General features: G+C 43.5%; 1 protein-coding gene across 7 annotated transcripts in view; it reads right to left on the bottom strand.

Moving 5' to 3' along the window:
* Positions 1 to 3,801: 3,801 nt before the first annotated feature.
* runx2b (RUNX family transcription factor 2b) overlaps positions 3,802 to 17,569 on the bottom strand; it is a 119,810-nt gene continuing 106,042 nt past the window's right edge. For all 7 annotated transcript variants that reach the window (XM_044376530.1, XM_044376532.1, XM_044376529.1 and 4 more), the window contains 3 exons: positions 15,815 to 15,982; positions 13,306 to 13,467; positions 3,802 to 7,180 (listed from right to left, as the gene is read on the bottom strand). In XM_044376530.1, the coding sequence (XP_044232465.1) occupies positions 6,702 to 7,180; positions 13,306 to 13,467; positions 15,815 to 15,982 (809 nt within the window). In that variant the 3' untranslated portion in view covers positions 3,802 to 6,701. The remainder of the gene's footprint in view (positions 7,181 to 13,305; positions 13,468 to 15,814; positions 15,983 to 17,569) is intronic.

Raw genomic sequence — 17,569 nt, 5'->3', positions numbered from 1 at the left:
ATCCATCCAATAGTTTTTGAGATATTTCAGTCAGGGCCAAAGTGGTGGGCCGAGTAATTGCTAACATAGCTAAAAATATTTAAAGCTATTGGCCACTGACAAACTCCTTCCATTTACTATTAATGTTGGGTAATGACTGACATGTGACATCAACATCAACCTATTCAGAAGGTGACAGCTGAGGTCCTACTGGCCTGAGAAGGAAGTGTCTAATCAGAGCACGGCCGACATCGACAGGAACCATGTCATAACATGAGATCATGTTTAAAAGAGAGACAGAGCTGCAGAAGACGAGTCCTCATCTCTTCCACTCTGAGACAGAGAGCATCTAAGAAAGTATCAAATTCTCAGCAGGTCCCCCAACCCTCCTCCGCTCGCCTGCCCTTGGAGGTTTGAGTGACTTGTGGTGAAGCTTGATGGGGATTATTGATCTGCCTGGCGCGCGCCTGCGGTTTCGGCGTAAGACTGACGACCTCACCAGAGAGAGTTCTTGGCACACTCAGGCCCCTGTGTTAGATCACTGGAAGAGCTGTGGGGCTGGGACAGGCCTGTCGTGGCCTGAAGTGTGGACTGTTTGAGCTTGGAGCCAGGTGATCAAGACATTTTTCTGTGTATTTAAATAATCAGCCCTAAATTTAGGCAGAAGATAACAATAAACATATCTGATTGGCTTTTTGGAGAGGAGACCATGTAGTTGAAATGAGTAACCATGTCTGCAGAAAGCAGAGCCCAGGGGTATTTATGCTCTTGGTTAAATTTACTGGTTAGGGTTTCAGTTCCAGTTCTGAACCACATGAAATAATCCATGGTCACTGAAGAAGGATGTGGACACTGTGCTAATTATGCGAGATGATGATGTCAGGTATTGATACCTGCTAGTGAGCCAGAACTTTTCCCCTCTATGCTGTGTTCCAATGTATATAACTGCACTGTGGTGGCCACACTCGCTATACGACCACACTCACATCCACATGTCGGACATGTCTGGATCCTCAGCAGCCCTCACACATCCGCACTGTCAGGCGAGCGAACACTTTATCATTCAGAGTTGTAAATCATCGCTTTGCCTGCAGGAAACACGCAGCATTTTATTTTCCAGTCATAAACCATAAAACCTGCCTCTAACACGAGTTATGATCCTTGGAGACAGAGAGGATGAATGTCTAAAGCAGAACCAGACACGATGGCGGGCATCCTTCATCCCACGTTCGCCTGGCATCCCCAGATGGCTATGGTCGTGTGGTGGATTTTCCAAAAAGCCCAACATGATCTAAATGTCACCAGGGTTGTATGTCATTCAGCAGTGAACTGGATCTCTGTAACTGCTCGGAATTACCAGTCCATTAGTCCTCAATTAACACTCGCCTGATAAAGTTTTAACAGCCCTTCATCTGACAGGAAGAACACATAGAGCTCCTTCATGCTTGGTTTCATGCGAAGATGGGGCCCCTGCCCAAATTTTTGAAATTTTATTGCCTGGCTGAAACCTATGGAAAAGGCCTGTTTTGCATGAATATTTGGCAACGAGCTGAGGTTTATCCTGTCTTATGTTCTGTACACTCGCTTGTGCCGCAACAGTTTGCCATTTTTTGACAGTTGAGATGGTGTATAATTTGAAACACTGACATGAAGCGGAGGCCTTGGACAAAGAAGCCTTTTGTTTGTGTGTTTGGTCGCTGTCCATGGTCCTGACACTTACATTTTCACAGTAATTCCCTTTTTTCAGGCGGTGTGGCCAGTATCAGATTGCATAATCTGAACTGGCAGAACTCATTAAATGTAGGCATTTTACGTTTCATAAGTGCACTTTTCTCTTAGCTGTGTTTCACTTAGCAGCAAATGGGTTCATGGAATCGAATATTTCCAAAGCAGGCTAAAGACACAGGCATGCTTTAATCTAGTGATGAATGGATTCTGGTGCAGGATGTCAGGCTGCCTTACAGCGCTGACCTACCATGTCTGTGAGGTTCTGGGCTGCTGCCTGGATGCAGCTTGCCTGCCAATTGATCGTTTCTTTTATTACAGGTCAAAAGACAAGTCGCTGTTTACAACCCCTCTCTGTAAGGGTGAAGAACTTTTCATATCTGGCATTCGTTTACGCAAGAGCAAAAAACTCTTGTGCAGGCTGAAGTTTGCAGAGACAAAATGCAGGGTGTTGGAACTTTTGTTGGTCTCTGAGTACCGCTAACATAATAAGCGCTATTTGGCCACATCCAGACTGCCTTTGGCTATAGAGAGGACCGTATGGGTGGGCCCCTCACCCCGGTCCCTAAGGTTAAATAAAAAAGCCACTAGAGTGCGCCAAAGTACACAGTTATTGTTGACTCAGTTTGAAATTCTTCTGGACTAGGACAAGGGTTGCTCAATTACAATCAGATCAAATTAAGATCAATTTTGTGTATTTTATGGTGGGCATGGCCTGATCTGAAAGATGGTCTACCTCTGAGACATTAAAGTGGCCCGTCGCCATTAGTTAAACTCAGATGACATCAGATTAGAGAGGTTCACTGAGGTCAGTCATGCTCATTCAACAGTCAGGGCCTACACTGGAGAGCCCCCTGCCCTGAGTTTATCTCAGGCCCAAATGAGAAATCAAGATGCATTCCTGTGTAAGGGCAGAAAAGAACAGTGGAAACACACACACACACACACACACACACACACACACACAGACACACACACATAGCCCTGCTAGTGGAGACAAAAACATAGGAAGAGATATACAGCTCTGTGAGTGGTATGAGACCCCAGAGGATCACTTCCCGCCTGAGCTGCTCCTCTGAAACGTTTGTAGAGGTCAAGTAAACAGTTTGTATTGGGCTGTCAGCTGTGTGTGTGTGTGTGTGTGTGTGTATGTGTGTGTGTGTTTGCACAGTCAGCTGAATGGAGTGGTTTTGTCTCCTCATAAACTCCTGTTTGTATTCCTCTCTGCTGATTGCACAATTGCATAATATTATAAGGGAGGGAGTGCGGTGTGCTTTGTGCTGCTGCTGCAGACTACTCACAACCTGGTATAAAAATCAAGAGCACATCATCGCTGGCATCATGTTCAACCACCAAATTTAACAGGGATGAGAACTCTATACCAACTCTGTTAAGTGAGTCTGCCTCGGTGCTGCTGTGTCTCCCGTGCATGCAGGACATTATGCTAATTTCTCTGGGTGTCTGGGTCCCGTTGCTCCTCCGGAGTTCATTATTATAATTGCTAGACATGGCTGAGAACGCTGAGAATGTGAACCTGAAACCAGCGGGAGCTTTTTCCACGCAATCTATATTCAGGGAAATCCCGAGAATGTTCCCAATTTGAAACCTTAAAAAAACACATGGGGATGGCGGAGCCCTCCCTTCTCTCTCGTTCAGCGTGTGTACGTGTGTGTGCGCACACTTAGATTGGTTCTATTATGTCTTGGAATAATGTAAAACAGCTTCCCTGGTTCTCCCTGTCTCCGATCCTGTCTCCATCTCTCTGGTTTCCCAGTGTACCTTTGAAATGAAGCCATGGCAGTGGCAGTGGCAGTAGTAGTCTGGCTGAGTGTGCCGGGGCCCCAGCCTGCCTTACTCCCCGTCCAAAGACAATGTTGGTGCAGACGGAGCGGCAGACCAGAGATGACACCGCTAAAAGTGCTTCCTACGCGCAACACTCTCTGAGATCTGCTTGTTAGCTGTTTCAGAGAAGATTAAACGCATGATGACACTTGTGTACGTTCTTGCAGAATTAAGAGTGTGGTCAGGGGATGTCCTTTTATATTAAAACTGAATTAAAAGTGTGATTTCAGTGGAAAGAGGAGATTAACAGGAGAATTTAAGTTACAAAATTCCTATTTTATTCTTAAAATAAACAAAATGTACAATCACAATGCCAATTTCACTCACTGTTGTCAGGTCTGTTTGTCCCTTTAAAGAAAAAAAAAACAAAACAAAACACTCACCTTATGGAACACCTTTATGAAACGTACCAGTTTAAATTTCCTGACAAGTGTTCATGAGAGAAGAAGCATAACAATAGACATAACAAGTCAACTTTATATAAGAGCAGGGTAAAAGTACGGTTCCTGGATATCATACATGTTGATCATTAAATAATACAAGGTCAGCATCTTTGATGACAGTTTGTATGCAACATTTAACCAAGAGGGAAAAAAAGAAAGGATGGACCTCTTGTTTTCTGGAAAAAAAAAAAAAAACCCAAACAATAAACACAACACAAACAAAAGCAGATGAGGACAGAATGGGATGTCAGTGCTGCGATGATGTGTAAACAGTTTTTAAAAGACCATTTCCTGTTCAAAGTTGGAAAGAGAGAAAGGAGTTTAAATAAATTCCTACAGATGTGCATAGTTACCGTGGAGACACTGAATCAATTTGTAATTGGAAAAAAGCTATAAAATCACAACAATCTAAAAGGTTTTTATTTGCTTTCTTATGTTACACTGTAACAGCAAAAATACTTTTCGTTTGGGCTGAAGCAGTTGGGGAAATGTAGTGTGACATGTTCAATTCCATTAACTGAGTTCCGAACATCCTCTGCAGAGACGGGAAAAGAGGCACTGCGTGCAAACCTTCAATGAAAAGCTTGAAGTCTGATCCTTGGACAGGGCCATGTTTTTCTCAGCTTTTTAAAATTGGGTTATTATATTACCTACATGCACTGAATATCATATTGTATGAAAGCAAAAAAAAAATGCTTTTTTCAAACAAATACCAACTGCCTACCAACTCCAATGAAAATGGCTTGTTTAGCCAAGTGTTATCCATTCTGCGTGTGTATATGTGTGTGTGTGTGTGTGTGTGTGTGTGTGTGTGTGTGTGTGTGTGTGTGTGTTCATATGACTCCAGTGGCGTTATATCTGCACTGAGGACCAAAACCACGAGCCCTGCTGGCAGCCAGCCGCAAGTGCTGCTAGAAATAAAACAAGAAATAAGTGCTTTATGAAACAAACATACACAAGTCTCCCATATTTTTTGGTTACCAGTTTGCTGCCAGCAGCTGCATCCAATCACCTCGGCTTTTTTTGCACTTTTTCCTTTTACTCCAACACTTTAAAAATCTCACATAGCAATTTTAAATTTGGAATATCAGACGTTCCCTCATCCTGGTGCCACAGAATGATTTTAGGTTATGACACTAGTGAGGGACAGTACAGATCTATTTGGTAAACCATGTCAACAGAAGCAAAAAAAAAAAAAGAAGGGAAAATAAATACGTCTGAAGGAATGTCACAGTCTCTTCTGTTTCAACTGTGATATTTCATTTTCAATCTCAAAGACTGAAAGAGAAAATGCAAAAAAAACAAAACAAACCAAAAAACAAAAAAAAAAGTACCCGTGTGTGTCACACACTAAGACAAACTTTTTCAAAGCTATCTTTTCCACATGATATGAAAGCTATAACAGCCTTGGCATGTTTTCCCTATAATCTTGACAAGAGCATTCAGCCGGACTGGTTGTGAAGAGGACGTGCAGATATAGCAAGTCTGTGCGATCATCCGAGGATCATTCCAGTCCTGAGGAGTTCTTTATCTTTATCACAAAATAACTGAACCCTAAAAGTCTGACCTGCTACTTTTGAGTGCACTCAAAGTACCATTAGGCGTGGCACCAGCATAATCATCTTTGGGCTACATGTCAATTCGTGTATGAATGTACCATTTCTTATTTGGACGGGAAAATACGCATGTATCTGTGTGCATGTCAAACCAGACAAACTCGAGAAATCAAGCTGAATTTCCCCAACGGATAATTATTTTCCCCCATTGAAGCTCTCTTTCATGGTATGTTGCCAAGAGGCACAATACGAGTTATTGCTCAATAAATACCAAAGGTTTAATTCTGAGCCAAATGTATGTCAACGCCTAGCAAGGATGTTGGGCTCCTAACGTGTGGAGCAGTTAAACTGAAAGTTACACCAGAAGAAACATGTTGCAATACTCTTTGGAAATTACATTTCATATTCGAAACGATTTAAATCTTTGGGTACTAAAAAAATTAAACCTCTCACTCTTTAAATTACCTATCAAAAAAAAAAAAAAAAAATCATTTTAACTTAGTCATATAGATGCATCAAAAATATTCAGATTACACTTCTTTGACTCAAGTTTTCAAATACAATACATAATTTATGGCTTTATAAGTTAAAACTAAGAAAACGCCTCAATCTACATCAACGTTTCACCCACAATATACAAGTTAAATTAATTGGTTTAAAGCAAATTTACTGTCCATACCACTTAAGGTAACATATGTGTTACTCTCATCACTTGCTACTCAGTGCTTAACTTGCATCTTGATATTGTCGTAGTACAAAAACATGCTCTGCAAAAAGCCTTATTGAAATACAAACACTATACAAAAGAGGCAGTCTTTTACAAATATTGTTGAAGCATCCCTTAGCTTGTGGATTATAATAAAACTGGAATAATGTCTCATCCACTTGCGCCTAGTAAACCAAAATTGTCTAGTGTCTTTCTCATTATTGCTGTGAGAATGACTCCCTTTGTAGTGCCTTGGTCAAAACACATTCCAGGAAGACAAGTCCGTACAAGTATTTTTTTTTTTTTAACCTCAACCTTAATTTCCAAGCAAAAGGTAGAGATAGTTCTTAGCTGATGAGAGCTCAAAAATCCCCTTTTCAATAAAAAAAGGCTTTGTGCTTCCAAACCATGACATCAGTTGACTTCTTGTTTTCTTCCTCCTTGTTTTCTTCAATATGGCCTCCAGACAGCCTCATCCATGCGGCCTCCGGGGTTGAGAACAGTCGGGGAGTTACTGTGGCTCCCGTCGCCATCCACCCCTCCCTCCGTCTGGCTTGGCAGGTTGGGGTTCACCAGGGAAGTGCCCGTGGAGGCGCTAGTGCAAGGTGGGATCATCCGGGAAGGCGAGCGATCCCCGCCGGGAACCATGGAGAACTGGTACGAGCCGGACGAAGCGCCGTAGTAGAGATAGGGTGTGCTGCTGGTCTGGAAGGGACCGCTCTGGCTTTGGGTGGAGCCCGGGTAAGGCGGGGGAAGGTAGGTGTGGTAGTGGGCGCTGCCCAGCGACATGGCAGAGGTGACGGGCGGGGTGTAGGTGAAGGTGGCCGGGTAGTGCATCCGAGGGCTGGAGAAACGACTCTCTGTGAGGGAGGAGAGGCCTGGGAACTGACGCTCGAACTGACCGGGGAACGGGCTCAGGTCAGAGGAACCTAAAGACACACACACACACACACACACACACACACAAACACATGAATTCTTTTAGGATTCTCTGGCATCAACAGTACAGCAGATACAATCACGCAAGCCTAAATAATTACATTTCTTCTTACCAGTTTGTCAGTTTTGATTATGTGAATTGTGGCTTTGGACTCTTATGCGATTTAGCACTTTGTCTTGTAGAGTAATTGAGTTTAACGAATAAGTCCCTTGAGAAATGAAACGGTAGTAAACTGAATTGTATGTAATCAGATATTTTGAGCCAGATATGTGTGTTAACCAATTTGGAAAAGACTTTGGCTGATGGATTTTGTGGGCACAGATATGGAATAGCATTTATCTACAAATATTGTTTTATTCATCGTCTCCACTGGTGTTTTTCACTTCAACATCTGAGTCTTGATAAAGTTGACAAACACATCAGTGCAGTCCCACGCATACATATGCCTTAATATGTTTACGCCTCTGCATATTTATGTTTCTGTGTGTGTGTTGGCGCATGTTTATGTGTATCTGTATAACTGTTTATGCATGCAAATGTGTGTGTGCAAATGGCACTGTGTGTGTGTGTGTGTGTGTGTGTGTGTGTCTGGGGGGTGGGGGGTGGGGGGGGGTGTATGTGTGTGAATACTGTATGCACATAAAAAAGCAGTTGGGATGAATCAGGAGCTGCACATGTGGAAACACTTTGAGCAGAAACAGTTTCCATGAGATCCATAATGAGGCAGGGCTGAGCTCTGATGTGGCTCCTCTCCTCGCCTCCCATCGGCTCCAGCGTGTGTGTGTACGTGTGTGTCCGTGTGCATGCGCGCGAGTGAGAGAGAGAGAGAGAGAGAGAGAGAGAGAGAGAGAGAGAGAGAGAGAGAGAGAGAGGGAGGGAGAGGGAGAGAGAGAGAGAGAGGGAGAGAGAGAGAGAGAGAGAGAGAGAGAGAGAGCTGAGAAGGAGAAGGAGCTGCTCCATCTCACCCTTCATTCCTCTCTTCGCTTCATCCCTTAAAAAATACCCAAAAACCACTAACTGGCTGTGGCGAGCTTCGCGCTGGGCGCAGAGTTTAAGGAGAATAGTAGGTCCTCCCCCTCTCACACTCCCTCCCCCCTTGTCTCCTCTCAGTGGTTTAGTCCAGCCATGGCGCTCTTATCATAAATCACTAGGCGTCTTCCGTGTCACCATGTCTGCTGCTAGAGGACAGGGGGTGGCGGGGAAGAGGAGGGGGGGACGCAGTGTTTATGTGCAGGGAGGAATTGCGAAGCCGGGTTTGTCGCTAGCGTCAGATAGCATATGCTGCCAATTAAGGCCTTTAAACTTCCTCTTTCCACAAGATCTGTTTGATTCTAATAGAAATAGTAGGTGATTGTCTCGGCTGTAGAGAAGCAGTGTGATCTCAGACATGAACGGCACTGTTCAATAAACTCCTGACTCCTGCTTTTAACATTTGGACCTATTTTAGTTCTCAAAGGGGCCCTGTGATGATGAGCCAGATCGAATTTATTAGTTTAAATGAAACCAGAGTGGAACATTGTCTAAATATTTGGAAGCATTTTACAAACTCTAGAGCATCACTTCCGAAATAAGTGTTTGACTTGACTGATGAACTTCTGCAACCGCTTCTTAGTGTTCAGGTTACTGCCTGGTGAATTAACACGGATGATGTTATTCCATACTTCAGACAACTGATGAACCAGCTAGACAGCTTGACAGACAGGAACTCGACTGACCTTATCCTGCGTGACAATATACGATACCCTTCATAACAGCCTTATCACTGTGCATGTAAACATACACATAAATAGTCCCTGGACGGCCCACTCACGTGACATCCCCCCCCTCCTTTGAGTCATAGACATAGATGTATGCAGGTAATTACAAATTTCTTGCAGTGTTCCTTCCTAAACAACATGGACAAGTAATAATCAGAACAAATAGCAATTGACCCTTGAGAGTCCAAAGTCCTAACAGTGTAGGTTAGAAGAACATTCAGCAACTTATATCACACATTTAGTGATGTTGCATATACAGGCCTCATGTAAACAATGTAGTTAAGTACCGTAAACAATGTACATCAACATTTAACCTGAGGTTATGGGGTAGACTGCTCAGTCACCTCCATAGCTGCTGGAGTTTATACTGCTCCATTTTAGTGAGCTATGCATCAAGTAAATACAAAGTCTTTAAATCTTTCAGGCGGATGGATGACTCTTCCCCTGGAAGTCACCTGAGCTTGATCAGGGAGATGTCGTACAGGCTCCAGATGGAACAGTCTCTCTGACAGGAGGGGCTGGGGTGGTGATGGTTGTTTGCTCATTTGTGGGCTCTCTGTAGCTATTTCCAGATAGTGGCAAAAATAGTCAATGACAATCAAGTAGTTCTGCTTTGCATATTCACAGATGTCTGCCCCGATCTTTTGCCAGGGCCTTGGCAGTAGTGGTGTTGTCATTAGAGGCTCCTTCCTCTCTATCTGCATGCATTCAGGGCACGTTGTCACCAGCTCTTGGATCTCGTTCTCCAGCAGGGGCCGCCACCACACACTCATGCGTGCCCTTTACGTGTGACACTTGGTGATGCCCTGGTGCCCATCTTGCAAACGGTGGAGTATGTCACCTCTCATCCTGTGCAGGATGACGATGCCATCCCCATACAACGCAAGTCCCTTTGAGGTTGACAGGCCATTTGATGGCGATGAGTTGCTTTACCTTGTTGAATGCACTGGCTTGTGCTGCGTCCAAGGTCCATGCAGCGTCACATTTCAGCAGGTTGTTGGGGGGTCTTACCACTTTTGACAGGTTGGGCAGGTATCTCTCCAGGTATTGGACGATACCCAGGAACCTCTGCAGGCCTGGCACATCGCATGGTGGCTTAAGCTCTATAATGGTGCTTACATTTGAGGGGTCAGGCCTGATGCTGTCTTCGTTGATGCGGTGCTCCAGGTAGATCAGCTGTTTTTGGCGCAGCCAGCACTTTATGTCATCGAGCTTCAATGTATTCTCCAGGATCCGCGGGACGCTTTGGAGTCTCTCCTCGTACTCCTTCTCATCCCTGCTGTGGATGAGGATATCATCCATGTAGACCTCAACTCCTTCCTGGCCTCGGAACAACACTAACATTTCCCTCTGAAAAATCTCTGGTGCATCGGAGATTCCAAATGGGAGCCCCTTGAAAAAATATCTCCCTGTGGGTGTGATGAGTGTGGTCAATTTGGCTGTTTCACTCTCTAGCGGAATTTGCCAAAAGCCACTTGCCATGTCGAGCAGGGATTCTGCCAGCTCCAACAGTATGTCATCTGCGGTAGCTAGAACGAACTTCTCCCTCTTCACAGCCATATTCAGTCATTTTAAGTCAATACAGATCCTCACCTCAGCTGTTTTCTCAGGGACTGAGACCATGAGGGTGTGCCACTCCATTGGCTCCTTGACCTCCTCGATGATGCCGCGCTTGACCATCCTTTCCAGCTCTGCTTTGACCTTGGGAGCAGGGGGGCAGACACTCTCCTCACAGTGTTAACACTGTACAGTACAGGATTGTCTCACAGGCATATTTTAAAAGGCTTTATCTTTAAGAGCCCCAGATCTGTACCGAATTCGCGTTGAATTTAGTCCACCCATTTCACCAGCCCCACTGTTGCCACTGCAACATTACAACCTAACAGGTTGCTGCCGTTATCTGATTTGATCACATGGATGGCAAACTCATATTGCTGGCCTCTGTACTTTGTTGAAGTAGTGAATAGTCCTGAACAGTCGAGCTTAGCTGTGTCATCACTGGCTAAATGAGACTGGCGTCTGAGCTTGTGGTAGTTTCATCCAATATCATGCTGTTTTCTGCATCTATGTCAATCTTGAAGGTGACAGGAGTGTCGCTGATATTTAGTTTTATAGTCATTGGCGTACTGGAATCTGCAATGTAGATGTGGATTGTTTTGATTTCACCTAGAAAATGTCCGCCACCGTGACTGGCCTCCTGCTCCAATCTGGTTATCTCATTCATTCTTGCAGAACGGCACACGATGACGAAGTGCCCAGTGTGTATGCTTGGGGTGATCCTTACCACACTTAAAGCACTTTGTTTATCTTCCACCTTTATCACAGTGCCCCGCTTCTTTCCCCTTCCTCTGTGCTGCTGAGGAAGTGCTGCATGTGCATGTCTTTGAACCACTTCGCTGAGATAACTAGCATTAGCCATGTTAGTGCTAGCCTGTTGGCTACATCTCCCCTGCTCATTATCTCCACTGCCCTTTCCAATGTTAGGTCTGCTGTCAACTGTAGCTTTTCTGACAATTTCTTGTCTAGAATCCCAATGACTAGTTTTTCCCGAATATTCTTTATTTTTGCCAAACTGAACTGGCAGGTCTCAGCTAGCTTGTAGAGTGTGCGAATATATTCCTCAGCTGATTCTCTTTGCTTTTGTGCTCTGAGGTAAAAACAAGCCCTTTTGTGAATAACCTTAACTTTCGGTAGTTAGTTAGCTTTCCCAACACTGTGTGATAGCCATCATCAGCTAACGACATTAAAAAATTTGTTTGGCTTCCTTGCCTAGCGTACACAGCAGCATGCTAACCTGTACATCCCCTGTCTCCATATGGTACCTCTGAAACCATTGCCACTACTCTGGCAACTGGTCGAGTAAATTCCAAGTTTTTCAGGAGGGTTAAACTTTGCCTTGATCCATGTCCAAGTGGCGTTACATCTGACACCATGTTCAGGTTACTGCCTGATGAATCAACACGGACAACGTTATTCCATACTTGAGACGTTTTTATTAGGACAACTGATGAACCAACTAGACAGCTTGACGGACCGGAACTCAACGGACCATATCCTGTTTGACACTACATAATACCCTCTATGATAGCCTAATCACTGCACATACACATAAATAGTCCCTGGACAGTCAACTCACATGACACTGAGCAACTGTAACATTTCAACACATGAGCTGGATTGTGTAAAGGTGTGTGTGTGTGTGTGGAGGGGTGGGATGGTGCAGAGTTTGCACTGGAGCGTCCATATCAGCTTCTGCTTGTACTTGTCGGTATGTTCTGTGGCTGGATACTATTTCAGTGTAGCCTGGCAAGGTGTCAACATGATCTCCAGAGATCTGAGAGCCTTAGTCACATCACTTAGGAGGCATTAAGCGCTCGAGGTGTGCAAGTGGGTAGAGGGAGGGGAGGCGGGGGGTTGGGACCTGTGTTTATGCGTGTGCACATGCTTGTGTCACTTTGAGAACAAAGCCTGACGCTCGCGAGATGAAAGCTGAAGGGAAAGACCAAACTAATCAAAGTTGACAAGGCAGCTGGCTGGATTTTAAACCCCTTCTAATGCAGAGTCACACGGCCGCGTCGCTTAATCACTCACCCTCGCTTGGGGCACACATACAGACGAGGGTGCAGTACGTTAGCACAAGGAAACAGAAGGAAAAAAATGTAGGGTAGAAAAAAAACTCACATGGCAGTGAGTCAAACAGGTGTACGGGGGAGAAAACTAGTCTGGCGGCATGTAGGGATTTTAAAGGAGCTTTCACTTTGGGGGAAAAGCAGAGACAAATTGGAACACAGATGCTGCTGTTACGGCAAACAGACTGGCTAATGCAATTACCCAGAATGCCTTGTGAGAGTGGCGTATCGCTATAAAGACACTTTATTTGTCAGTCACGAGCTTGTTATTATCCCTGGGCCTGTTATTACCCATACTCCTCTGGGATCAAAGGCTTGGAGCGAGGAAAAAAGGAAACAATCGTTTTTTCCTCCACTATTTAAAAAACGCCATCCAAACCGCTCTCTGGAGAGGCAGTCAGACTCTGACAACATGCCTCATTCCTCACGTTCATTTGAGAATGAGCTAATAGCAGCTCGCTGTGCTGTATTAGTCTCTGGTAAATAGTAGCACATAGATGAACAAGTCTTTGTTTATGTTTTTGCTTTTGTCTCTGTGTGAAATCACATGTGTGCATGTCTGTCTTTCTCTCTCCCACTCCCTCCCACTCTCGCAAAAGAAAATGTATTATCTGGATTATTTATAGCACACTAGGAGGTTGCGATGGGAGAAAGAGACTGGGTGGTTTCATACAGTCGGTCAGGCGAGTCAACTGTGGCTCGGAAAAGTGGCAGAGTAGTGGTTCTACCTGGCAAGCGTCTAGGCACGTCACTGATGGCAGGCAGGCCCGTGCCTCGGCTGGAGGAGAGGGGGGTGGTGGAGTGGACTGAGGGGGATGCCATGGGACTCAGGTAGGACGGGTACGTCTGTTCATATGACCAGGGAGGAGAGGACTGGGACTGACGTGGGTCTGATGGGTAGAAATGAAGCAAGGGGAAGGGAGGAAGCAGAGAAAGAACCCAGAAAGAGAAAAAACAGACAGGAAAAGAGAAAAGAATAATTACCAGTGGCCCATCAGCTGAACAATGTTACTGTGGTTCTAATTTTCTCTAAAATACTACCAAATCGACAATAACATTCAAAACAAGTGCAGACATTATTAGTGTCTGTTTCTCTGTGCTTGTGTTTAGATGTAAGTATCAATTGGGCACGTTATGCAACATCCTCCATAATGACACATCTAATGTTTACCTTCGAAGAGAAGATCTTCCTGTTTGCCTTATAAAACATTGTGCTTGCAGCTGAGGCACAGAGAGCCTTGCTGGCACACACCCAGGGTGTAAACAGACCAGCAGACAACCATGAAAATAACTGCCGTGCACACTTTATCATTGTCTGTGTGCTGCAGCACAAGTGTAGAGCATGAAAGCTGATCGAGATTGCATTGTGTGCAAACTATTTTTATGGGTTATGATAAAATTTATGATCAAATGTTCAATGATTCCCAACCGGGGGGTGCTTGGAGCCCAGGATGTGTTTCTGCAGTTGCCAGGGGATATGTGGAAATATGTGGAGTATTGCAACAAATTTGAAAAAAATATAAACTACAATTCAAAAATCCAAATATTGGGTTAGTTGTAACACTTGAACACCTCGAGTTGTGATTGAATGTATGAAAAGTAGCAGCCTAAACAGTCAGCTAAAAGTAACAGGCAAATGGTTGAAGTAGAGAGCTAAAAGTTATGAATAAACAGTTAAAATGGTTTGCTTAAGTAATGGATAAATGAAAATAGTTGGCTAACAGATAAATGGTTGAATTAGATTCCTAAATGTAATGGATTAACAGTTGAAAAGGTTAGCTAAACATAATGAATGAATAGCAGAATTAATTAAACTATCGGATAATGGTCCAAAATTTACACCATTTATTCATTACAAAAGCTAAAAGTAATAGATAAATGGTTAAAACAGCTAAAAGTAATGAATAAATGGTTGAAACAATGCTATTGCTAAAAGTAATTGACTATGGTTGAACTTCCAACTTCTGAAACCGGTGGTAGCATTACTGACAGTTCAGTTGTATTAAAACATTACTGTAACAATATCTATTTTTACATAATTACTGGTGTTAAATAATACCCAGTATTCGTCTGACAAAAACGTTGGAGATCTCTCCTATTAATAAAGCTGCACTTGGATATAAAGCTTAACCTCAAACTATTTGCACTTGAGCAGCAGTTTGCTATCCAGTGAATAATAATCTCCACTCAATGCTACACTGCCACACTGTTTAACCAATCCCTCAAATGATCCTCTAAGTAACACTACAAAGCCATGCCAGAGAGTAACTAAGAGCTAAATGACAAGCTGTGACGAGTCTGCAGAGGTACGGGTGATCAGGTAGCAGCCATCCCCAACCGTGAGAGATGGTGTTACCTTATAGGATGTATATTGTGAGAGAGAGACAGAGTAGAGAAAGACAGACGATCTCAGAGGCAACGTAACATATTGCAATGGACGTTCTGCGGCATAACCGCTGTTCCCATCAGGATGTGCTTATGGCTCCAGTGAGGGTTTGATATTTCAGCTTAGATAAATGTTGCTCAGTTTATGACTCGGCCTGATCACTGATACCCTTTAGTTCAGAGATAGTAGTTGTGTGTATTGCAGATGTTCCTCCGACTTAAATGTTTTAATTAGTGACTGACGTGGATTTTCTTTTCTCCATTTTGTGCATATAATACAATGTTAAAACATGTAACAACAAGGCATTTGACACCGTTAAATCTGCTCATCCTTAGGCGCAAACATTACATGTAGGGCTGAAATCAATGTCATGATATTAATTATTATCTTATAGTTTCTGATATTGATATAAATTCAAATGCATATTTTTTTAATTACATGTAAAATAATCAAACTGATGTTCAAAGCAATTAAGTTGTGTATTACGTCACACAAAACTCTTTACACATGTAAATAAATGTTTTAATTCTTGTTATTTTTGAATACAATTTTTCTTGATATTTCTTCATATCATCATGATTCAATTTATAGTATGACACCTCTGAAGGATGAAATACAATTTGAAATATACATCTGCTGCAAAGGTTGTACAGTAAAAGCATTTGTGTTGTGAATGTATTTCAACAAACTCAACACCTTATGCATTACCGACCCCTAACCATGTAATTAATCTAAGAGCAGTAAGCTAATAGAGATTCAGTAACTCTTCAGGAGGTTGGATGCTTGTTGTTATGGTGTTTGAACCCTGCACCATCACCACCGTGGATAACAGCTGAGGTCAGGGAGCTCACCTGTTATCTGCGTCTGTCCCTGCGGATTGAAGGAATTGGCCGGTGTGTTGAGAGCGGGCCGTGGGGCTTGAGTGGGAACGGCCACCCTCACCCTCATCCTCTCCAGCTCACTGAGGCGGTCTGAGAAGAGGCCGGTCTTGGGAGGGTCCTCAAGCTTTTGACGATGCCCTGCAGACACACAAAAACAGTGTCTTTTAAAGAGCTGCAGCAGGCTGTAATAAAGGGATCCAAGCTGTAATAAAACACTTTTATGTGATATCAGTGTTTAGTGATGTTGCATGCAAACCATATTTCTATTAATGTAAGATGAAACATGCTGTCAACATCAATTTTGCAGATGATAAATGATCTTAATTTGTTTTCTCATGGCTTACAGTTTGTTTGTTATCCTGTATAACATACATTTTAATGACATTATACAGGATATAATGTCATGTCTGTGTGCCTTACTCGGTAAACATAGTTTGCGCACTTAAACAAAGAGGAGGTACGGAGGCTTTTAGGAATGGGATGCTGCATCCTGCTAATTAACAAAGGCTCGGGATTAGGTATTTTATCATCTTGCATGAGAGAAAAAGAGAGAGTTAAGACAAAGAGGTACTGAGAGTGAGAGGTTGCATGTATGTTTTTAGTTTTAACCTGAGGCTTCTTCCTCAGGTAAACACAAGCTCTCACGCCATCACCCCATTATCCCCACAGGAGTCAGTAATCTATGCCAAATATATTATGCCCGCTCTTTTGCTGAGTTCCTCTGCCGATAATTTTACACCCTTTATATCCCTGATTCTATTCTCATCACCCTTACAGGCCTGTAACTCTATACTCCAATATACAAATATGGTATACGCACATTGCAAATACAAAATGTGTGCCCATAAACACAAGAAACTGTGTCACTTGCCCATTCCTGTCCCGGCAGTCCTATCAACCCCGAACCACATCAAAACCTGCCCGGAGCCCAGGTATGGACTATAGTTTAACAAAGGTGGGGTAGAAAAGAGGCCTGTGCACACACAGTCCTTTTTACCTCTGACACAACTCTGTGTCAGTTCGTCTGTCTGGTCTCGCACTAGTTCCCCTGTAAAGGCGGTAAAGTAAATATCAAACAGAGGAGAGTAGAAACTCCTGCTGTGCTTGGCAGAGCTCCAGCTGGCTCAGGCAGAAACAGCGAGCTACTTCAGAATCCTGCCCAACCTGCCTGCTGCCTGGGCTGGGAACAAAGGCCTGGCACTAAAGCTGTAGCACTGGGTGGGTGTTATGGAGGAAGAAGAGAGGGAGAGGAGAGGAGAGGAGAGGAGAGGAGAGGACAGGAGAGGAGATGAGAGGAGAGATGTTCAAAAGGAATTTGTCATTTGTATTACTGAATCACCACTACAAAGATCAAACACCACAAAAATTGCCTCACAGGGGGTCTTTGTGGACTAACAGTCCAACACATTCACTAATAACACCCCGGCTAGGGAGTTTTGTTGTACATCATCCCCACTGTTTCTCTCCCAGTGCAGATTTTTCTGTCATTTTCACTGTCAAATAAATACAAAATGACAAAGAAATAGTCTTTTAAAACTGCCTCGTTTTAACCGTAGCATTTTTCCACTACTGCCACTTTGATTTTTTTTTTTTTTTACCCTCAGAAATGCTATTACAAACCATCTGACTCCCAACAAATTAATTCATTCTGGAACAACTTAATTTTAATACCACATACTGCTTCTCCGTGATGACTTGAGAATGGCGGCAGTGAAAAAGCCGCCA

The sequence above is a fragment of the Thunnus albacares genome, chromosome 16 (assembly GCF_914725855.1).
Source record: "Thunnus albacares chromosome 16, fThuAlb1.1, whole genome shotgun sequence".
NCBI classification, from domain to species: Eukaryota; Metazoa; Chordata; class Actinopteri; order Scombriformes; family Scombridae; genus Thunnus; species Thunnus albacares.
The sequence above is the reverse complement of the archived record's forward strand: the minus strand, read 5'-3'. Positions and strand labels throughout refer to the sequence as shown.